General features: G+C 46.0%; 1 protein-coding gene across 3 annotated transcripts in view; it reads left to right on the top strand.

Moving 5' to 3' along the window:
• The window catches only part of MERTK (MER proto-oncogene, tyrosine kinase), a 538,988-nt gene that overhangs the window by 459,341 nt on the left and 54,785 nt on the right, over nucleotides 1–24,862 (top strand). For all 3 annotated transcript variants that reach the window (XM_069607839.1, XM_069607838.1, XM_069607837.1), the window contains exons 17-18: nucleotides 2,415–2,574; nucleotides 4,343–4,479. In XM_069607839.1, coding sequence (XP_069463940.1) covers nucleotides 2,415–2,574; nucleotides 4,343–4,479 — 297 coding nt within the window. The remainder of the gene's footprint in view (nucleotides 1–2,414; nucleotides 2,575–4,342; nucleotides 4,480–24,862) is intronic.

The raw sequence follows: 24,862 nt of genomic DNA, 5'->3' as shown, positions 1-24,862 counted from the left end.
GAAAAATACATCAATACCCCAGTGGATATCATACAGGTACATTGGGGTAGAGATGGAGTAAAAATAACTGCAGCTGTTCAAGTTGGTGGGTGGGGAGATGTTCCTGAAGTTCATGTCTCCCATGAGTGTTACTGGGGCTTTGATGTGAGCAGAGCCCAGGAGGAGGTCCCGATCAGGGAACAAGGTGTTGAGAGAGCCTGGGAACAGGTACATTTGGAGGATGATCAGTGATCTTTGCGCAAGGTGTTGACTTGCAGTGAATTCAAAGGAGAGGGATAGAAAGTAGAAGGGTGAAGAGGGGTAGGTTGATGGGCCGTGATGATGATATGGCAAGCGACACCATCTCTTTCAGAAGAGTGGGAGGAGTGTGGAAAGGTAGCAAAGTCATTTTATAAGACTATAGTGGAGTTAAGCGGAGTGATTCAAAGGCCAGTAATGCCCATATCTGCCACAACGGGGTTTATCCGACTCAAAGTGATCAGTGATGAAGGGGAGTTTCTTACAGATACAAGTGCATTCTGGAGCCTCCGCGTTAGTTGAGTGGCTGAGGGTTGGAGGAACGAATTATTACTGGAGGAGAGGTGAGGATGTTAGATAAGATTAGAGAAGGTAAATAATCCTGGGGGCAAAGGGCAGCAACACAATAAGAGGAGGCGGAGAATGGAGAAGCAGAGATGAAGAGAGGAGGCAAGAGAGAGAGAGCGAGAGAGATAGAGTCCCCAAGAGTGGTAGATAGGTAAGGAAACAATAGGTACCAGCAGTAGGAGTGTGAGGGATGCACTAGAACCGGAGGAAATTGAGATAGGGCAGGAGGGTACGTTCGTTCTAGATTAGATTTAAGAACTAGGGCAGACAGGCAGACCCTATGACCTACCAAGCCCACACAGTGCTTATGCCCTTAGACCAATCACTCTGTAACTGGGAACACGGGTGTCGAGACATCTAGCTTGGTGTTAAATGGGGCCACGTGTTGCACTTGGCTCCATCAACGCTTTTCCTCTCCCTCTGGTCAAAGGAAATAGGAAGCCTGGGCCGAAGGTCGCTTAATTTGCGGTTCGAGCTCGCAGGCACCACTGTTGCGGCTCATCTTGCAGGGTTGAGGTTCTCCAGTGCCGATACCTTGATCCTTCCTGCATTTCTCTTTAAGGCTTCCAGCGGTAGGGTTATGTGTTGTGTTTGACCCACCTCAAGGCCTCACCTGATATGATAGGTTATTTAAAAACTACCCAGAGGTTTCTAAGCGCGGACCCAGGGATCGAACCTGTGGTGCTCTGTGTCGTCTTGCTTCCAAGGCGATTAGTACAGTACAGAATAGTACTCTGCCATTGGGCACTAACACAAGTTCATCCTTGTTTTGGAACAACCTCTCTCTTTCCTCATGTACAAAGGTGCTAAGCGAATGATAACTAGATGGATTTTGGCCCGGGAGGATAGCCAGGGGCAACGTGTTTGTCTTGGAAACAGGGCAGGGGTTTAAATCCAAGTGCCACGCTTACACAATGGTCTCCAATATTAAGTGTGTAATAAAATATTCATTAAATTAAATGTTTACTATCAATGACAGGATTTCTATGATGGGTTGCTTCAACTGTGCTCTAAGGTCCTTGGACTACATAGCGTACATCAACAAACTGTAAAAGCAGGGTTTGTTTACCCAATGTTCTTTTTTAGTTTTGGCTATTTGGTGGTGTTAAAGCTGCAACTATTACTTTGGAGTAAAGTTAGACGGGCGATGCACACAGCTTGTGGCTGTTGATTGGTTATTTACCTACCCATTGACTGCACATGACATGTTAATCCATATGGCCATGTCCATCTGCTGCCCGTCCCTCCCCACCCAAAACCCAGCATCCTGAGATATCTCTGAGACAGCTTTATCAAGCAGTAACATCAAACTGTGTGCTGTATATGGCCTGCAGGTGTTAATTGTAAGCAGTATTCTGAGTTAATGGCTTTATTGCAGTTGTAACTGTGCTCCTTGTGTTATACAATTATCTTAAATAAGTGTGCCCGTGTCATCTTAATTTATAAGCAAATTGTGTATCCTCACATCTTTACAGAACATGTTCTTGTACTGAAGTTCTTTTAACAATTATGTTAAAAAGAAGCCTGGGCAAATCCAACAGTTGTGTCTGGTGTATAAGCATTAGATAGGCATTGGCCAGGCCGTGCGATGTTATGCCCATGTACTCGCACCGTATTCCAACTGCTGCCATCTCATGGCCAGGTAGTACCATGATGAAAGTTCTGAAAAATGCCTATCACATGCCTATGCAAAACCCAAAACTCTAAACTTTGACAATCCTTGCTTCCTTCCGTGGCAGTCTGGCATTGCACCTGGTGACTACTCCTGCTCTTGCAACGAACCTGTATAATTTCCCCTAAAATCCGTCCTATTTATTTCAAAATTGCAGGTTACGGGATGACATGAAGGTCTGTGTAGCAGACTTCGGGTTGTCCAAGAAGATTTACAGTGGGGACTATTACCGGCAGGGGCGCATCGCCAAGATGCCGGTGAAGTGGATTGCCATCGAAAGCTTGGCAGATCGGATCTACACCATCAAAAGTGATGTGGTAGGTAACTGGAAAGTGGGCCATCTGGGCGAGTCCAGTGTAATGGTGGTGGGCATGCCCTCCATCTGTTGTAAAGCACAGGGGCACTCATGCACAGGAAATCCTTGTGTCATACTTATAGGCGGTGTAACGTTAAATTACATCAGTGAAGAGGAACCAGTGAAATTAAACAATAAAATGGTTTTTATACACGTCTCTCTGCTAGTTACTCATTATGTGGCACGCCACATTTTTTTTGATCTGCAACTCCCAGGAACCCTACCCAGCATAGTCAATGGTGAAGGATCATGTGAGTTGTAGTCAAGAACATCTGGAGAGCTGCATAAGTATTGTTGGCCCTTTCACTCAACATTGGTGCCTATGTGTCTATATCTTTTTCAAGCTTTATTTAAAAATAATTACAAGTTGCATTCCTGATGCTGCTGTTCACAGGCCATTCATGGAACCTACCTTGGGAAATTACAGGGGTTGGTTTAATTGGATATGTGGGGTAAAGAGAGTGCACACATAATAGGATTGTACAGCTGGGTAAGCTCTCGTGTTACTGTACCCTGTGTGCGCTGGTTCAACCTCAGAGCGGAGCTGCATCTATCAAGACTGCCTCACACATCCCATTGGACACCTAGTTGCAGACCTTTTCTATGATATAATATAATATGATATGTCATTTATAACGCGCCTGTACACAAGTGTTTCTAGGCGTGGTAAGACAAGGGAGGGGGAAACAGGGGGAGGACAAGACATTCAGATCGTGGAAGTGCGACAATGCAAAGTGCAGGGGGAAGGCAAGGGGTGGGATCCAGGGAGGGGGAGGGACAAGTGACAATCAGGGCATCATTGCTCTGAGTAAGTGCATCCAGGGTGGCACAGCTCTGTAAATTCAAGTAGACAGCGGACTGTACAGGTTACAGTTGCAGCCCTAAGTGCACAGTAGAGTGTGGGGGAGACTGGTCATGGAGGAGCCTGGTACCCAGTGAGACTGAGGGTAGCCAGCAACCAGTCAGCTCAGCAGACAGGTAGGTCAGCAGGGGAGGGAGAGAGAGAAAGCAGAGGAGAAAAGGAAGGTCTTGAGCTGCTCCCGGACCTTCAGGTGGTCCAGCTGAAGCCTGAGAGGGGCATGGAGGCCATTCCAGAGGGAGGTACCTGTAGAGGAGAGAGATCTACCCCCCACTCACTGCCTGGAGAAGCGTCTGACCCTCAGAGAGTTGGAGGTGGCTGAACGAAGGACTCGGTTAGGATAGGTATTGTGGAAGAGAGAGTTGGATGTAGTGCGTATGTAGTACACACATTGATCCCTATATGTATACAATGTGCTGGGTGGCGGTGAGGCAGAAATCTGCCCCTAAGACACATACATACTAAGATTCAGAACTTTTTTCTTTTCCCTTGAATTATTACTTTCTCTGTGCTGTAAAGATGTAGTACACCTGTTTCCTAGAGCTGTGGGAAATATGTTGCTATATTATTTTAACATAGTTAAAATGAACCAAAGCGGGGTTTATTTTCCGCAAGACATGTTTGCTTGTATTTATGGTACATTATTAAATTTACCCCTTTATAGCACGGATCTGCATACTAATAATATAATTAATGTGAAGAAAGAGACTGATTTTAGGGTAGCCTCTGCATATATGTATTCTGTGTTCATCCATGTAGGATAATCTTGCTACTTTCTGCAATCCAGGGCTTATAGCTGCTGGTGATGTATTGTGACACAAGGACCCTTGGCAGATCTATGCCTCATTTATCTCTCTTTTTTTGGTTGCAGTGGGCCTTTGGAGTGACAATGTGGGAGATTATAACTCGAGGGATGACGCCGTACCCCGGAGTACAAAACCATGAAATCTATGACTACCTCTTCCAGGGGCACCGGCTGAAACAGCCCAGTGATTGTCTGGATGAGCTGTGAGTATGACAGGTGCTGCCCTCCTGAGTGTGGAGTCTCAGTTCATTCCAACACACACCGGTCAAATACCATTATGATTCTTAATTTCATTCCAGAAGTCCAATGTGTTTGTGAGCTTATTCCATTGACACCTCAGCCTGAAAAACAGGATAGTGTTCAAAAAGCCAGTGAACACAGGAACATGGCACTGTTTGCAAATGATATGTTATGGTAATTGGCTTTTACACTGGGCAAATCACCACTGTGAGAGCCGAGACCTTGCCGGAAGAGCAAACTGTGACCCCACCAAGGGTATAAGCCAGACCGTGGTCTGTTGGATGAACAAGAACCAGGGGAAAGGTAAGTGGGAAATGGTAAAGGGGGGGAAGTCAGAACAAATACTGACAGACTTAAGTCACAACAAAAATGAGAGCTAATATAGGGTTGAGCAATGGGGATTGCTGGGATGCATGAATGGTAGTATGGGTTTAGTCCAAAAGGTTATGAAGAGAGTCGAGAATTGTCCATGTTGGACAATTTGGTTATCTTGCAAGTTAGCAGTGCAATGTGTTCAATTTATGGATGTGTGATGGTCGTGAGATGTGTTCAAGAGTTCCTGTGAGTTCTGGGGGGTTTAAAACCATGTTTTCATAGTGGGTTCCCTTATGAGGAGGTCTTGGGAGACCTGGTAATGCCAAGCCCACAGACGGAAGTGTCATACCCTAGAGTTGGCTGTGTACTGAATCAATGCTACGGGACACAAAAAGGGCAAAAAAACACAAAAAGGGCAATAAGACAAAGCATCTTTCCACATCGAGCCACACTAGGATAGCATCGCAGTGTAGGGGAGAGGCAGAGTACGAACTACAGTATAGAATGTACTGACCAGTCTTGAACTAAAAGGGGGCAACAAGGCATTAAAAGGAGCATTGCCCTTATCGTGCAGTGTTCTGGCTAAATGCAATGGTTGATCACCTAAGAGAATCATGTGAACCATATATCGGCCTGCCAAATAAAGTGGCACGGCACTGTGGGAGGTTAAATGCGCCACGCTATTCCAGGTGACGGCATCAGGGCCATCAGCAGAGATCTGGCAGGGTACCCCATTCGTCCACAAGCTTGCCCAATTGTTGGACCATCTCTAATTCTAGTATAGTGTGAAATTAGTTAATCAAAGAGACTACTTGTACGGCCTAATGAGAGAGAATACAAATCTGCCAGGACCACACACCATGGCCAGCCCAATAAGGGTCTAGGTGTCTTTCAATTGTGAGCACACTTCATGGAAGCGCACACCCCACACCGCTAGGTATCTCTCCCCCCCCAAAACCTTCCCAGCACGAATTACACTTTCCACTTGGGCAAAAGGTTCACAGCCTCAACTCAATACAGTAGAAAAAGCACACAAACCACCAAAGAGCCAACTTCTGCATGTCCTAATTCACGGTCAAGCCCAGATAACACATAAAGAGCAACATTTCCCCAGTGGAATCACTGTGCTGTGCAGAACATCCACGTGGCTTAAAACTATCCATCCAGAGTTGGCATCTCACAAGCATACTCTGTACAGAAAAGGCGCACACCGGAACTATGATATATGCGGTTTCATGTGGCTAAGAGCTCTCCAAGCATGCAAATGCACCTGAAATCGCACTAATTTAAGTCTAGATATCTGGGAAGCGCATCCAGAAACCGCAGGGAGCATCATGCAAAAGGGAAGCACCTGGCGACCCTGCAGCACACACCGCCCAGCTAACATGCAAAGGGAGCGATGAGGAACAAGCACAGACCAACACGAAACTCAAGCAACAGAAGTCAAAACAGCAGCTAGTAAACGGAGACCCTGAAACTGTGCAGCCAGGAGAGAAGCAGTGTGGGAGAGACGGAGGAAATTAGAGAGGAATTCAGGCCAATGTAGAGACTGGAAGTTAAACCAGATGGAAAAACAAAACTTAACCCTGCACTGTTCGCTAAGGGACAGCCCCCTCCAGCAATGATCAGGAACCGAAACGAAAGGCGAAGAGATATATGAAAGGAGAACAGACCCCTCATCCGAAAAGCACCTTCGGTACAAAATGCCAAGCAATGTGCGCGAGACAAAGGACGAAGAAGCTGCCCCGGCCCAAAGGCATAGCTCTCAACCTTTTGCAACTGCTTGGAGGGTGAGAGCCTGGGTTGGACACAGGAAGTGACATCACAGGAAGGTGTGCAGCAACACTAAATTGTAGTAAGGTACCGTGGGCAAAGCGTTTGTTACTCTCACCTTTGAAAGGTGCTTTATCACTTCTCCAAAGAAAGGAATTCACTGTGTAAGAGGGCGCTGAAGCCGTGGACACAGGGCATTTTTGCAATGGTGATGGAAATTGTAAGGTTATGCAGGAAGCACTTGGGATCTATGGAATAATCAGGTTGTCTATGGCAACAAAGCAAAAGAGGACTGTGGCAGGTGTTGCATAGTGCCTTGTCGCATGGTAAGCTTAAAGGAGAAAGACATTCCTTAAGACTTATGCAAAAGAATATCTGTTACACTGCCTTTAAGCATGTGAAATGGTATCCCAAGGCTGGCATGAGGAAAACTATGGAAAGGTCTCAGAACTCGCCCAATAGAGAAAGTTTGCAGCGAAGTTCCTGCCAGAAGCCTTACAAAGAGAAAGGCTTAACTGCTCACTGCCAGCCCACAGTGTCCAGGCAGCAATGCAGTGTGAGACAGGTCAAGTCCACGAAGCACTCTGGCAGCACAACGGTCACAGAGGCAAACGCTTGCAGGATACATGCTTGCTTGAATGGCCTCTTTTGAAGGCTGAAGATGTTCTCATGGCGCTGGCTCATTTAGTGTGCCTGCACAGTAATGCACCAGAGTCTTGCGGCTCTAGGTGAAACAGGAGTTCGTCTCGCAAGGTGGGGGAAGCGGGCAAAACAAAGGAGCGGGCAGGTGTGTGGATACTTTTGGTGGAGGACACCCACCAAAAGCAGGTGAACTGAGAGCTATGCCAAAGGCCAGATAATGCCAGGCCATGGATGCCACAACAATGGCAAAACACTGTCCCAATCCAGAGTAGTTATGCAAATACACACAGGATGGCATGAATACAACTTAGACAGTTAGGCAGATGTTATCCTGAAGTTAAAGCTAGGGATCCTAGTGTCATGGATTTCCCCCTTTCTCACCTGAGTTCGATCCTTGCAGGAATTCTTGGAAGGAGCCTTCTTGCGTACGGATCGGGTTTTGTACAAGCCCGCGCAAGCCTCTCCTGGTTCCAACGTGCGTTCAGCGTTCAGCATCCAGGGGTACTCGGAGTCTCCGGGAAGTCGGGGAAACAAGGGAGGTGTACTCAGAGGCAATACCGAGATCCGGGAATCAAGGCAGAGTAAGGAGGGAGGAAGGGAAGAGGGGGAAATCGAGGGTCTGGGAACCAGGAAACAAGAAATTAGTTACAGTGAACTACGGAGCACACGTCTAGCCACTGCAAGCGGTAGCGTTGAGACGCGTGGGGCCGCGGGGGCGTGGTCTCTTTGTAGAATGAGCTACGTCTGACCTGGAGGCTGGTGGAGAGTGTACCACGTTAGACGGCCATGTTCGAAGTACCAAGGAGTGCAAGCCCCGTTGACAGAGACCAGGAAGTCCAAAAGGGACGCGTTCTATGGATCATGACACCTAGTCTTGGAGTAACCTGTAAGCATTAATTTTATACTGTAAAACAATCATTGTAAAAACGCTGTGGTGCACGAATCAAGTAACCCATGCCTCCCCACACACAAAGGAACCCCTATATCGGAGGGCCTCACTCAGAAAACACAAACGAACACAAGCAAAACAAGTCAAAATACCAAACACCCAATCTTGGGCAGAGGAGACCAGAGAGACGAACACAGAAACAGGGGCCCGCTGTAGAGACATCCAAGTACCCAATCCCTCAGCCAGGAGGACGGAAAGTATCTAGGAGACAGCCTTACTCACTGTACAATGCCCAAACATGTAAGGCACACTTCAAGCAAGAAAAAAAACAATGGCACCGGATACAATCGCAGTGCCACGACAATGGCGACCACTGCAAAGTAAACATCGATCTGCTGAAAAAAGCACAAACCTGCTGAGAGCCCGCATCCCATCCAGTCTGCCCCCACAAAATAGCCAAATCCCTCACAGTAGGGGAAATCGCAAGCCAAAGCCATGGGAGGTACCTAACCCTGTGAAACGAAGGCATGCATCCCGCGAGTGAGCACCCAGAGGACACCGTCTGGCTGTGAGCGCGGCTCTTCTGGTGGGTAGATGCTAACTATCAGGGTTGTTGCTAAGTCTGGAAAAGATCAGGAGCTAAGCTAATGTTGGGACTGGCGGGATTTGGGGCTAGCTATAGCCTTTTGGTTGTAGTCCCTGAGCTTCTATCTGGGGCTACAACCAAAAGACCCAGGAATATAGCCCTCTCAGACCCCCCCCAGCAACGCCTCTGCTAACTATAATGGGCTAAAGAAAGATGAGGGCCTCTTGACTTCCAAACCCGGTCCGCCCACTGAGAGTGAGAAAGTGAAACATGGACTATCGAAAGTGGGAAAATGCCAAAATGTTTCACTGCATCATATTGGTCGTGATATAAGTAAAACCGTTATAAGCACAAATATAAAATAAGCAAATAAACACCACAGAGCTAAAGAACAGGTTTTCTAGCACGTCTCCACTAAATCCTATTATGAAAAAATGAGAATAGAGTCTGGATGACAATTAATTACTTTAGATTAGAGCTGGATATTCTTACCTGTCTCTGGAGCTTCTGAACTGCCTTTCTTACCTGGTGGCCATCTTAAAGAAAAAAAAAAAGATGTCTCTAGATGGCCGACATGCTTCTCTAATGAGGTGGTGTGGCATAGTTCTCTGCCTGTGGATGGAAAGATCACGGGTGCCAGGTGCCGTCACCTGCCGTGCCGGTCGAGAGGAGCTACACAGGGAATCCTCTGGATCATCCTACTTGCCCTAGGACTAAAGTAGTGGGCTGTCACTGGTAGTGTACCCTAAAATCCCATTTGAGAGAGTGGCATGTACCTCCCAAGAGGCAATATATCAATGGTCCTTTACAGCATTGTCCTCCTAGTAGGTGGTCTTGAGTGAAGAAGTTTCCTGAAAATCTTACACAGACCTATGATTACTGCAGGAGCATGCCGGTAGCATCTGGATCACGGCATCCGCAGTCACTGATAGTTTGGGGAGGAGAGCACAAAGGTGGCCCATTGTGTGGCATGTGGATCCTGCGCATGATGTGCAGAATAGGAGCCAAGCCTGTAATCGTCTCGGCGGGTGCCAATGCATACCGTGGTGAAGACTCAATAAAATTCAATACAGGAGACCCAGTGCTTCAATCCTATGTTGGCTACACTAAGCACAGACAGGTGTCTCCACTCCTGAATAGAACGGCACACTTGGAGGGGCTAGTGCCCTGTAAGAGGAGCGGGCATTTTGACAGGGATATGGGTGGCAGGAGTTGGCGAGCGAGTTGCTGAAGTTACTGTAGACAGAGAGAGGAGACACTTCAGGCAGAGCAGAATAAGGTGGAGGAGTGAACATGTGGTGAAGTGGCTGAAGGGAAAAGGTGGGAGGAAAGAGGAGATGGTATTACAAATGAGGTAACCAGGGACACCATGAAGTAATTTGGGAAGAGACAAAGAGAAGTGGAGGAGGTTGTGTGGAGACAGGTAGTTGGAGCGAGTATAAGGGAGGAAAGAGGGGATATGTTCATATTCGTGAATTGGAGGAACATCCAAAAGGAGGCAGCAAAGCGGCTTGTGGAGGTTGTTGGAAGAAACATTGAAGTACTAATTGGAGCTGGTATTCAGGTGGGAGGTGAAGTGGAGCTGGTGAAGGTTGAAGATGGTTGTAACTGGAAAAGTCATTAAAGAGAAGCAGGAGGCATCCATGAGGGGTGGAGGTACGAGGATCTGAAAGCTGTTGAGGTGGTAAAGAGAAGATGACAGGAGGTTCAGGAAAGGATCCCCTAAGCACGAGATTGTTACAGTTAGTCAAGGAAGAAAGTGAGAATGAGTCTGTGGGGATTAAGGCAAGACCTCTTAGAAGAGCAGGTGATGAGAGGACCCAGGTAAAGCCTTTGCCTGAGCTAAGGTTGCAGGCTTCTAGGTGAAACTTCTTCGGTTTTACCAGTCACTATCCTGCTCCACCTTCCACCCTTCTAGGCACCTAGAATGTAAGCACACATGGGCATCGACTGGCCACCAAGAAGGGTCTCCCCAAAATCAAGGACGAGAAACAGGGGACGTAAACTTAAAACTCCCAGAACTGTGAGTGACTGTGAGTTGATCGTTCACACTAGGGAGGGAGCCATATTGTGATTGACATGTTTAGTCTCTAGTTAACCCCAGGAGAAGCTATCAAGTTGTTTTTGAAGTGCTACATTGCATTTTTCTAGTTTTGCTTAATCCTGCAAGTAGTCCTAACATATCTTGTTTGAAATATACTTTTTGGTGTCTGTCTATTGTTGATCATACATGGCTTTGTGACAGTGGGGACAATTGATTTGAGGGCGCTGATGAGGGGTGGGACGTGTGAGTGTGTATTTCACTCACCTGCCTTAAGTGCTCTTGGCCAAGAACACTGCTGTCCAGTGTCATGCTGGCCATGATTAACACTACAATTAGGAATTGAGGCCTGTGAGACATAAGCCAAATTCTCAAGGGAAATAAGTCCCTCAGACAACTGAGCCCATGGGTTCCTTCATGGCCACCTCCAGCCGATGCATGTCTAAAGCCAGGAGTTTCTCGCATACAAGACCACACACATTTTAAATCACTGCTGGAGGTTAGGTAAGATTGATCCTTGACCCAGTCTGCTACCATAGTCATTAAAGGGGATCTCCACCAATGAAAGCGTTGGTCCTCTGGGCAAAACATACTTTATATCCTTTGATACTTGGAGAGGCAGTGGCAACTCCTAAGCAGAGTCCTGGCATAGCCTAAGCCTCAAGAGGCACCATTAGGTCTTTGCCATGTCACTTCTCTAGAGTACCAATAGTCCTATGAACTCTGTTGCCTCTAACGCAGATCCAGAAAATCTTGGAGATAGATCAGGTTCTAAACAAACCCTTCAGATATCTTCTTGTTCTTTTGGCCAGAAAAATGGCAAAACGTAGGAAGGGAAGTGTAAAGACTGGTAGGGGGTGTCTGTACTTCTGCTCTCTATATGGTAGAGGAGAGGCACAAAAGACCCCAGCCAAGATTCTCTATAAGGTAGCAATGGACGAGCAATCAAGGCCTAGCTTCTCAGGAGGTGATGCAGGCTGGTTCTTAAGTACAGTGTAGTCCCCGAACCCCCACAAAGGAATGTCCACACACTGTATTACTGAAAACACAGTCTTTATATAATATTCAAGGGTATGTACACGATCACAATAACAGACTTTGTACTCGGAAGTCAATAATGATAAATATATACAATTCTAAAGTGGTACCACCAATGTTACCAAATCTCATTGAAGTGCATCAACTGTACGGTTAAAATGTCACACAGATTAATAACGAGGAAACCAGCAATAAAGATAGGAAGGAACGCAAGATGGTTGAAACAGTAGGCAGAATACAGACCCCTACCACGAGGCACAGTTCTGTGTGGAGATCCCCCCACCTGGGCAACCTGTAAATAAAGATATATAGCACAAGCCCAGTCCATATGTTCAATTGTCTCACTTCTTCCTATTAAGGTTTTACCCCCCCGAATGTACCTGGTGGAGTAGAGTTCTCCGACGATGCGTCGACCGATCCTTCTTGAGTGACTCCCTTTCAGGCAGGAGTCACAGATCGTCGAGAGGTGTCGAGGAACTCGGCGTTCGGTGTCGGGGAATCGACGGCCCTTCTTGAGTGCCCTCCCTTTAAGGCGGGAGTCACGGGTCGTCGAACGTCCGACGGTGAACCGCGTGAACTACGGCAGGGAAGTGGCAGCTTCGTTCCTAGCAGTGCTCGTCAACAACGGAGCGTTGGCGTCCTGCAAGGAAGAGGCGTGCGGGGCACCTCGGTGACGATAGTTCTGGACTGCAAAGAGATGATGAAGAACTGTGGCCCAGCAAGGGCGTCGAGTCGTCTGCGTCTCTGTGGTCTTTAGGTGGCGGGAAACCCACCGGTGGATACTCCTCGGCGCGTCGACAGTCGGGCCTTCACCAGCGGGAGACAAGCGGATGACGATGCAGGCGAGAGCGTCCGATGATCAATGGAAGTTCTTAGGCAAACGGGAGCACGGCGGCTCTGGTCGGCGACGGCGGTCGTCGACAGTGGCACACAACAGTCCGAGTGCTTCTCCTTGGAGTTCCGCAGAAGTCCCCGTATCGGGTCGGCAGCCTGTCGAAGGTCTGTCTGCCAGGGAGCGTTGGCAAAGATCAGCTGTGCACGATGGTCCCTCGTAGCTCGGGAAGAGGTCGCCTTAACAGGTCCTCTCTGGGTCAGTCCTTGGAGGCACAGCAGCTTTAAGATTGTGAAGAAGAGCCACAGCACTTCTTCTCTTCCACCAGGGCTTTAAAGTCAAGCGTCAGTTACTCCAGTTACTCGTCGTAGTGGACTTCAGCTTCTGAACACGATTCCTAGCAGTGAGAGGTCCCCAGATATACTGTTGATCTCCCATTCATTCCGAGCCATTCAACACCCCAAGCTGCATTCATACCTTTTTCGGGCAGGGCTGTCTCAGTCATTGTGTCAACCACCAGATACTAGGCATCCACAACACAGAATGCATATTCGTCACACACTCTATTCACCCAGGTCCCACCCACAGGAGGTACCCACAACATACATCACCGGGAAGGCTCCAGACAGTCTGGCCGGCCTTCACAACAACACCATGGGCCTCATTACACGGATGGCGGTAAGGATTTACCGGTACCGGTAAAATACCGGTACCGGTAAATCCTTACCGCCTTACTACGAGGTCCCTTTGCGGGTTGGGGGATCTAACGCCTGCTTTTTGCAGGCATTAAAAACCAACCCGAAAAGGGACCCAGGGAGCTAATTACGGTACCGCAATTTGCGGTACCGTAATTAGCGCCTTCCCCATTCCCATTATGCCCTATGGGGCAAAAATGGGAATGGGGAAGGGCAATGGTGGAAGGGGGAATTACCACCCCGCCAACCTTGGAATGGGGCGGTAATTCCCCTTTCCGCCAAGGCGCTGCCGGTATTTTACCGGCATGAACCATGGCGCTAATAGCGCCATGGTTCTCCGCCATCCGTGTAATGAGGCCCCATATAGTGCACTTCCACCCAACAGCCAGTCAGGGGGAAGGGACAGAGTCAGGGATTCCCAGGACTTTGGGAAAACAAGGTAATGGGAAATAGAAAGCAAGAGGCCACCGGGGCCATCTTGCTTTCCATCAGGAATCAACTGATTCCAACGGCAGGGCTGGGGTATCCAAAAATGGAGGATACTCTGCGCACCTGTCGAATTCAGCATGGAGCTGCCACCAGCCCATACCCTGCTCTGCGGGCCACCCACAGGTGCCCAAAAACATACACTAGGTGCACAGGGTTGTACCCCCACCCATGGGTGCCATAAGGGTATCCCACGGGTCCGTTCACCAAACCTAAAGAAAGAGTGCTACACCGCCAGGAGTCCCATATGAACTCCTGCGCGGAAAACACGACAGAACACACGATAAAAAGCAGTAAAGGACAAGGATACGGAGGCCCTGTCCCTCCGATGCATTTCTAGCATCACAGGAAGTTATCCAATAAAGCTTTAATCTTTCTTACTGGCACCATTCTTAGTGCCTACTGCCCACCTCTGCCTCAACCTGATTTAAATCCGTTCCCCCTCATCTACGCACAGAAACAGAAGGACTGAAGGGTACAAGTTACATACTTTGTTGTGTTGGGACCTTTTTGAATAGGTGTCTTCTAATACTGGCATCAGTACAAATTCCTCTTTTGACCACAGCAAGCTCATCCCAATCTTTTGACTCACCCATACCAAATTTGGTGGTGAACTAGTTTAGCGGCGCAGGTTCGATTGAGTTATTTTAATAATATTTGACATTATAGAAGTTAGCATCCAAGAAACATAGGAATTTTACAGAAAGTACCACCAGCGTATGTTCTGTGTTCTCCTGTAAAGATTCAAGTGCGCAGTCAAGTGTAAGTTTACAATTTGCAGATGTTGGTCTACCAGTCGTGATGGCGACCACAACAACAGTTTATCTGACTCTGGAAATTCCATGGCACATGGTGTATGATGCCTGCCATACACCTAGCGAAAGGCAATCGCTTTCACCACTATGCCACGCCTTCTTTCCTAACCATAAAGAGACTCCTACAGACTTGTTGGCAATCTCATGTGCAGCCTCTGTGACAACAGATTCCACATGTGCTTGATCCCTAAGTAACGAGGGAACCTCTGCTGAAAACACCTAGAAGGGTCTGAACAGGATAAAGTCAAAGCTCCTCATGATCCAGCTATTCATACTCTGTTGGCCAAATGAAACCTTAATATTTACTTATAAGATTTTGGTTTGTGAGCTTGCCTTGATTTACTAAATGATAAGTTAACAGCCTTCCTTAACAAGCATACCTCCACTGGCCCCCCACTTTTCTTCTGCACTTATCAGATATACCCTATCTGTCTAATCATGCACTTGCTGGCTGCACTACCACTTTTCATTGCCTGTATTTATTTATTTCACTTATTATATTTTCTGCTCTCTCCTCTGTTCCGCACTTTCCATTTCTCCCCCTTCCTTGCACTTTCACCCTTTTCCCTTTTCCATGCACTTGCGCGTTCTTAATGTCACTGGGCCTAGTAAGATCGTTGTTTTTGTTCTCCGTTGTTCCCCTCCCTTTGCTTGGTCGCGCTCTCAAACACCTGTGTATGAGCGCGATATAAATAAAATATCATATCATATCATATTGCCAGTGAGCTGGTTCCATCTATCATCAGACAAATGTCTGCTGAGACAGACTGAAGTATGCTTGATCTGGTACTAAGACATGAATGACCCAAGAATCTCTTCCTTTGTTATGTGTGCTCACCTAATATTACTCACACCATGATACCACAATAAAGTATGTTATAAAAGTTGTTTACAAACCACCATATAAAAAAGGTCCAATAAAATAAAACTGATGATTTAGTTTAATGCGTATACCGTAACAAACAAGAGTAAACAGACTAGAAAAGCCAAAGCATTTTGGATAACTGTCCGTCATCAGGGCAAAGTCTATATTCTCACATAACACAAATCTGAACCTTTTATCAGAGTACCTCCCATATTTAATCTTCAGAAGAGTTTCATGTAGGTAAAGAACTGTAAAAACCCAACCAGTGCCAAACTTGACTGTCTGAACTCTTCTAGATCTAGATAAAACCTGGTTCTATGTATTGGATCCATCAAAGATTGATGTGGTCAAAATGCAGTCTTACCTGGGCTCTTATCAAAACTAAGACATTCACACCTGCAAGTACGCTGAACTGTGCTAAGTTCAGTAGGTTCAGTAGGTGAATGCTAACATTCAAACCCATCAGTATTTAAAGACACATACTGTAACCGAATATTTGTAGAACTCTCAAATCTTAAGTACAACACACCCAAAGATGAAAATGTCTTTATTATGGCCAGACCGCCTACACAGTCTACCGGTTACATGGGTTACATGTGATTTTAATGAATCACAAAACAAAGAATTTATTAAAAAAATATCAATTTTTTTGTTATTATTTTTGGGGGGTTCCTTCGACCACAAAACCCCTGTTTTTTTATTTATGAATACTTTTCCCCCACCCCCAAAACTACTATTCCCATTCCCAACTCCATATATATATAGGTTTTAACAAATTTGTTATTTATTTTAGACGTTTTGGGTTCGTTCAAAATTCAATTCATTATTTTGAATTCGACAAAATAACTGCACACCGGTCAACATTTCTTACATTTGTCAAAGAAAAATGGAAAGGTCATGCTTCTTTTTTTCTACTGACCACAGATAAGAATACAAAGGCATGGAATTCACAGGGAAGGAGGGGAGACCTGGCTCTCCACAATAAATTATTGTGCCTTGGTACCTTTAGTACTTAGAATGTCTTTGATTGTCTGCTATGTGATGGTGTTGATTTGAAAGACGGGTGGCAGGGGTCATGTACTTAGCTCCATCCTTTGCCATTAGTCCCCTTCACACAACACTTTTTCCTGTATTTATAGGAAGGTCTGTGAAACTAGCCCCTTGTATCCTAAAATGGAGGGTTGCTGGGTTTAATGCTACAGACCCAGCACCAGATTCAGCACAATAGTAACAGTTTTCTCCCTATTACACCAGTTCTCTCCCATTATCTTTGGGGATATATCATCTAATAAAGAAGGGTTTGGCTCCGTACAAAGAAGAGGAATGCGCCAGGCCTCAATCAGGCATGCAACAAAGGGCCGTCTCCCCAAACTGGGACTGATTCATCATGTGAATACCTGGCACATGGAAGGAATGATTGAGTTGCCAATATAGCCACCTTGCAAATTCTCCTAACTTGAGTCTTGCTTTTGGAAAGGGCTGTCTCACCAAATTGGGTATGATTGCTGGGTAAAGCATAACATGAGTACTAGTTATTGAAGGAATGTTGAGTTTCCCATTTAGACCTTGCCATGAGTCTTGGCTTTTGAAAGCCGCAGGTAATATTTCAGCCCTGTTTCAGTGACCATGAAAACCATGCAGGATGGAATTCCCCCTTGGTACGTTAACATTAGCTAATGCAGGAAATTATATTTATAGCCAAACATTTCTTAGAATAATTTCTCTCTGTTGATGGCTTGTTAGGGATTCCATTTGGAAATGAACAAAGCAGTTACATCTGGTACAATAATGGGCATACATATTGGTATTGGGATTAAATAGACAAGATCATATCACACCAGTAGTAGAGTTCCTCCACTGGATAATGGAGAACAAATAATATCTTTCAAACTACTACAAGAGAACCAAGGAGTCTACTTGTCAATCCATCCTAAATACTGAACACTAAATACACTTAAATCAGACTGTCTGAGGACTTGTGGGCATGAGCAGAGTTTAGCAGCACCTCTAACCTCTGCCATTGAGGACACTTAACGAGAGCTGTGGGAAGTGGTGAGGCACACAGGAGTGCTTCGGGAAGAACCTGTTGTATTATCTAAACGAGCAGCCACATCCTAAAATGGCTTCTGGTTCCGGAGGAGCAGACAGTAGGGCTGATCCAAATAAGCAGCTAAGTTTGCAGGTGTTCTTATGATGCCTCAGAGCACTTGGAAGTTCTGCACATGATCGGATGTGCCTGGGCCACTCTTTGAGAGCCCGCCTATACTCCATAGCCCATGGAAGGAAAGATCTGGAAGAATCTTCTGCCGCCTCACTTCCCATACCGATCAGCAATCAAATACGCTCTTGGGAATTGTGGTGCGGCAGCAAAGGAAACCTTGGCATCAGAGATGCTATCAATATACTAGTTGGGGACGCTGGCCCCTCATCCCTGTAGTCTTGGTGCAAATTGGACCTGATGTCCTGGGCTTCGGGGCAGGGTTTATAGGGGACTAAGACGCGTTGCTGGCTGCTGCTGGGTGATGCTCAGCCCTCTCATGTTCTCCCTCTCCAGCTCATAGGTTGCCTTTGACAGCTATGGGCTCTGGTGACCTGGACTTCTAGAAAAGTGGAGGAGGAATCCAACCACCATTTACCCTGTGTCGTAAAGCAGATCACAGAGAGCTGCACAGGCAGCAAGCGAAAAAGTTCCCTGATCGTACAAATCAGCATTACTGTGAGAACGTCCAATTCCCAGGAATATTAGCAAGCAGGGAATCTTTGAAACAGGCCCCAGGCAGTTTCTTTGGCTGCATATGGCATCCTTGTTTGTTTGTAGCCCAGGCTGCCTACAGGTATTGTCAACAGGCACATTGGCCCCACTGGCCCTCGCAAGGCTTTGATCATAAAGCAAGCAGATGTGACGGGGATAAGCAAAGCTTGAAGCACAGACAGAACACCATATACTCCATTGGATGTTAAAACACCTGTTTCTGCACAAAGGGACCTGAACAGAACAGTGAACACCATGTGTAGCTCTGGCTTTGGCCCTTCAGGAGAGGACCCACCCAAATCTTAGCAATCATTGTGTTTCTCCCGGGCATCGGATCCCTCTTAATCTGAATCTCTAAGTACTACCAAGTCATATTTGCACTCCTTTATTCAAGTTCTCAAACAGGACATTGCATCACTACACTCTGACCTTTCCTCAAATGTAGGCAATGTATCTAGAAACATCCATTCCTCAGAGCACAAGATGAAGGAAGCAGAATCAAGTCATAGGGAATTGATAAACGATCAAGCAGTGCTTGATACCAGAGTACTGGATCTGAAAGATAGATGAATCCCTTTGGCAGACAGGCAAGATAAGGTGGAAAATGGTTCAGGAGGAGAAATGTCAGGATGCACGGAATCCCTCTCACAGTGAACTGCTGCATGACATCCCACAAGACCCTAGGCATCCTTCAATTCAGTTTGCGCTAACTCACAGAGTTTATTCTGGTTTCAGCAACAAAAAGGTTTAGTCCCTCATATTTTGACTCAGGTCAATTTTGCAAGGTAAATGAACAGATACTCATTGATGCATCCAAAGAAGGCCCAATCTCCTTTTGGGACTCTACCTTTCACTTTATCCAGGACCTCTCTATACGTACCCCAGTCAAGAGGCGAGAGATGCAGACAATTACTGAGTAACTTGTCAAAAGGCACATTTCATACCATAAGGGCCCTCCCTTTAAATGGGTGTTCCTTCTTGATAATAGATCCTACTCCCTGACCACTAACAAGACCGCATTTTGCTTGACTAGGTATAAGCCAGGACGGCCCGTTAAGGCAAACAAAACTATCCCCTACCATGACATTTTTTACAAGATGGTATAGTGTTCCTAAAGGGGGAAGCTAGGCACAAGTCAACGTGAAAGGAGGATGGAGCATAGGAAGGAGATCACTCAGGACACTGTGGATGGGTGATTGACATTTATGGCAGCATATGTCCTCTTGTTCTTTACGTAAATTGGATCTCCCATCTAATTAGTATGTATATCTTGAAGGAGATTTTGGAGCCCTGATTTTGAAGCTTATGGTATCTGAAGCATTTGATACGGGGATTTCCTTAAGGATACCCCTTAAACCCCATAAGGGTGGGAGATAGAAGCTTTTTGTTAGAACAAAGTTTCATGTTACATTTGTTAGCATATGCAAATATGATATGTTTTTTTATTGTTGATTAATAGGGTTTACTCAGCACATAACTACAATGGTTATCATAGATGTGTCTTGATCTTCCAGCGGTGGTGCCTGAGCAAAGCAAACCTAAGTATGTAAGTGTTAGAGGTTCTCTTGCTATGACTCAATTTTAGGGCCATTCATTTGCCCGCAAAACATTTGATGGTCTGGTCCTCGTTGCAAAGGGTGAACGCAGATATCATCCTCTTGCAGGAGATGCATCCTTCTAGAGGAGATGAGCATAGACTTTTCATAAATATTTATCCCTAAGCTTATTTTCATCACATTTTTCAAAGTGGAGTGGGGTGGCTATTTTGCTCTGAACATGTTGTTTCCCATCTGGCACAATGAGACCATGAGAGACAAGGAGGCGAGACTGATAGCAATCAAAGGCACCATTGGCAATGTCTTGGACGCCAACTTTCTATCTATGCTCTCAACAAAGATCTGATGTCTTTCTTCGCAAATGTTTTTCCAAAACTTAACACATTTATTAACAGTGAGCTCACATTCAGAGGGGATTTTAATACAATCTTATATGGTTTCACTGATCGTTTGAACCAATCCTACACTCATTCTAGGCCTGGCTCCACAGCACTAGCCCACCATATGGTATTCTTGGCCCATTCGGATTCCTGGAGGCAACTTCACACCAGTGATCATAATCACACTTTTTTCCACACCATACATCTGCTATTCTGGGATAGACTTATTCCTCGTTTCACAAGCTGTTTCAGAATTTACTAAAAAGCCAGATTTTACCCACCGCCATATCAGATTACGCTCCAGTTTCACTGGTCTTCAATATGTGGGGTCAGGCCCGGAGACATGGATTCAGATCGAGACTGGCCAATAATATACTAAGAGATCCTGTTTTACAGGAGTCTATATTTAAAGCCACAGATACATATTTTACTATCAAAGATAACAGTGAGGTGGGGAGCCGCGAAATCTGGGATGCTTGCAAGGCTGTAACATCGGAGGATATTGAACCTCCCATCGGCCCTTACATAAGCTTAACAGAAACAAATAGTAGATTTGACCACATATAAACAAAAAATCACTGCATTCCAACAAGTACTTTGCTGCCTTACAGACTCCAGAGGTAGCTGCATCTATTGCATTCTGATCAGGCCTAAAGATACTTTGACAAAAACAACAAAGCTGACAAGCTTCTTGCCTATAAATTGAGAGCTAAGAAGGGGGCAGATGTTTGTCAGGTTCATTAGGAATAGCGAAGGCAGGGTTCATTTTAAGGGCCAAGGTAAGACTATTGAGGTCCATTCCTTTTGCTCTAACCTACATAAGGAGGAGCCACTTGACGTCTCACAAGTACACGTCTACTTAACTGCTTTAAACCTGTTTCATATCTCAGTAAATGCTTGGAAAGATGGAAAAAAAAATTCAGAGGAAGTGGAAGCATCAATTTATTCCTTAACCCGCGAAGGCTCCATGCCTTGATGACTTCACGGCCTTAGGGGGTCATTATGGGTTTGCCGGTACAGGAAAAGTGCCAGTGAAATTGCTGTTATTTCTGGCACCGGAATTACCGTTGCTGGAAATACCAGCAATCACCTCCATGGAGTCCTATACGAAACCATGGAATGGGGATTTACCACCCTTTACACCACCTGTAATATCCGGGTAATACCAGGATATCAGGTGGCAGAAACAGTAGGACAGTTTCCTGTTATCCCACCGGAATTACCGACGAGATATCCGGAAACTTGTAATGACGGCTTTAGTCTATCAGACTTTCAAACATGTACATCTGGAGCCTTTAGCCTTCCATATTTCAGAGCTTCTTGGATTCGGGTAAGGCAAGCCTGTTCATGGCCAGTGTCCATCCAATATCACTGTTAAAGGTCAACAAAGGCATACTAGAATGCTCCTCTTATCAACCTATTGTGCTTTTAACAGTTTTGCAAACATTCTGGCCATGCGCCTCAACCAGATTTGACCTAAACTTATTCAGCCACATCAGATGGGCTTCATAAACGACAGTCAAACCTTTGATAATGTGAGGCATATTTTGGATGTTGTGGCGTGGGCACGAAGAAAACCAGAAGCCTTATTGATGTCCCTTTTAGACCTGGACGATGAGAAGTGTTTTGATGGCCATGGAATTGATCTCACTTGCCACCTGGATGAATAAGGAGATCAGAAGTGAAGTGAACGCTCTGCTTCTAATGGGAAGGATGCATCCTTTCAAACTTTAAGCGGCCGCCCATTCAGTCGGGCACTGCCACTTACAAACTGCTGCTGCCTTCTTCACATGCTTTCGCTCAGGTGTGATCCTAGCATTATTCCAGACACCCATTCACACAACCAGTCATATATAAATGTGGTTACTGCAGTCCTCGCTCTCTCACATAGGCAGCAGGCATGACCTTTGCTACAGCAGAATTACATTTTTGAGGGTTCTGTGGTCTCATTTTATGAGACCTCACCTCTTTTTGCTTTTTCCCTCTTTGGGTTTTTGGTTTTCTGATTTATTTTAGTGGTCAGAGAGACTACTACTTGACTCCAACTGATCACTATTCCTCTTTTGTAGTAAATGGTCATGTGGTAACACGTATGGCTTCTATGACAAAGGTACATTCTAAGTCTCCCATTTTGGCCCTAGAATGATTTTATCAGCCTACTTTGCTTTGAGAGCATATAGTAGTGGCAGCTACTATTTCGTTTTGACCTCACCGGCAGAGCAAGCCGATTTACTAAAGGAGTTGCCAAATGCACCTTTATGCTAGCCATTGGGGTACATATGTTTTTTTAAGAATTACTTTTTATTTGTATGTGGAAACTACTAAACAGTGCTAAAATGGTTGTTGTACACACCTAAGCTCTTTGTGAGCCCATCGTGATGCCCTCAGTAGGGGTTTGATCATCTAGTCTATCCTGGCTCTGGGCAGGCCACTACACATCCTGTGAGAGTGGGCCTGGGTTTTTAGAGGCCAATGTGATTGGTTGGCTGTCAAAATCTTTGTTTTAAACTCCCCAGTGTGCTTGGTGGCCTGCCTTAGGACACCTCCTGTAATTGTGGATGCATATAGGGGAAGTCTTGTTACTACACTCAATTCTGAACGATTTATGGAAGGTGAGCAGGTTTTCTTACCTGTGTGTCCCCCTGGAGTCAGCTGCATTCATCTTTGTACCTATTGGGAGGAACTGGCAATTAACGTTTTTTTCACAATGACCTCAGGTCAGTCTACAGAAGGACCCCATTCCGAGTATGGCAGAGCAAGAAAAAGTGGCGGTAATGGAATTGCCACCATGTTTCCCGCTCCACCATACACCAAGTTTGGCCCTGGAGTGGATGATTTACCCCAGCATCATTTTGGAGCTAAGTACTCCCACTTTCTGCCGAAAAATCAGCAAATTCAGTGGAATTTTCGTGGCAGTAATTCCTCCGAAATTCCCTATGGAGTCCTATGGACTTCAAATTAATGAGCGCTAACACTGCCACCACCACTTGTAATCCAGCTGTAAATCCACAGACTGAGTGGCGGTAACGGTAATTCTGTTGGGTGATATTCTGGTGGATTTACCGCCGGAAAACCACCCAACTCGTAATGAGGCACAATTGTCCTGTTGTTTCCTTTGGGGCCCTTTCTACAACACAAGAACCCTACATGTGGCACTGCAGGGTACTTACCCAAATTTATCTAGGGTCCCCATAATGCTCCTGGACATCTACACCAAGCCCTGGACTTTTACCGACCTCCCTATATTTAGTAGGGATTTCTAAATCTATGTATTACACTCCTGCCTCAGGATATACAATGTATCACTGTTTGTTGCTACTGTTTGCCTCCTTGGGTGTGATATGCCCCTCTAAAATATATCCTGGACTTGAGTAGTCTCCCTGGCTCTGTTGGACATTGTGTAACCCTATTTAATAACTCTAAGTTATATCACTTTGTTTTGTGCATAAATATGTTTAATACTGTTGCTTAGAGTGCAGTAGGGAACCTGTTGTGGTAGGTCAGAATCAGGAGACAGACAAGGATACATGATTTCTAAAACTCTAAGACCTACTCTATACAGAAACAAGAGAAAAGGAGTGCTTGTCAGGATGTCTAAACATAAGTGGAAGTGCTTGGTCTGGAATTCTATTTCCTAACCTAGTTTCTTTCCCTACCTCTAAAAATGAAACGCAAAAACAACCAAGACATACTTTTGGGGACAACCCCAATGAAAGGGATGGCTGCTGATTTATGATACCCCCGCCCCTTTGTCTCTTTATCATAGGCCCTTGCCTATGTTCACAGTTCCTGTTCATATAGTTAATGTAGTGCTGGAGTGGGGTCCCGGGACTTTGGCCCAGTCTCTCTGCTCCAGATTTGTGAGTCTCACCGTATTTTTCTCTTTGGGGAGACTTTCATTTTTCTTCCCCCCCCCCCCCAGTTTGGAGCTTGCTCAGTCTCTTCCTCCTCTCTCTGGGGTTTGCTCCTTCTCATTCCCCAATCTGGGGTTCATTCCTCTTTTCCCCACTATGGAGCTCTCCTCCTTCTCACTATCCACTTTGGGGTTTCTTCTTCCTTACCCCACTCTAGGGCTCTCCACCTTCTCACTCCCAACTCTGGGGTTCCTTTTTTGTGCCCCCACACTCTGGTACTTGTGCCATTCTCCCTCCTCCCGCTGGGCTTTCTCAGTTCTCTCCCCACTCCAGAGATGGTCTCGGTTCTCTCTCCTTGCTCAGGGGCTTTTCCGTTCTCTCCCCACTCCTGGGTGTGTCTATTTCTCTCTCCACACTCTGGGGCTTTTCCATTCTCTCCACACTGCGGGTTTCTTTTTGTCTTCCTTCACACACTGGGACTCTTATCTCTCTTTCTCACCTTACTGCCTGCTTCCCATTCCTCTGGAGCCCCTGCCACACACTGGGACTCTTCTCTCTCTTTCTCACCTTACTGCCTGCTTCCCATTCCTCTGGAGCCACTGCCACACACTGGGACTCTTCTCCCTCTTTCTCACCTTGCTGCCTGCTTCCCATTCCTCTGGAGATACGGCCTACCTGCTTGTGATAAACGGTGTTCCTAAGGAGAGTTGTGTTGTCTGCCCGGTGTCCCTCTCGTCGCGCAGCCGCTTACACGACTCGCCAACTAGACTCTGCGTCGGCCAGCGGTGACTCTTCTTTTCCACCCACTCGGTGTGAAGATCTGTAGG

The sequence above is a fragment of the Ambystoma mexicanum genome, chromosome 4q (assembly GCF_040938575.1).
Source record: "Ambystoma mexicanum isolate Mex_15411 chromosome 4q, UKY_AmexF1_1, whole genome shotgun sequence".
NCBI lineage: Eukaryota > Metazoa > Chordata > Amphibia > Caudata > Ambystomatidae > Ambystoma > Ambystoma mexicanum.
The sequence above is the reverse complement of the archived record's forward strand: the minus strand, read 5'-3'. Positions and strand labels throughout refer to the sequence as shown.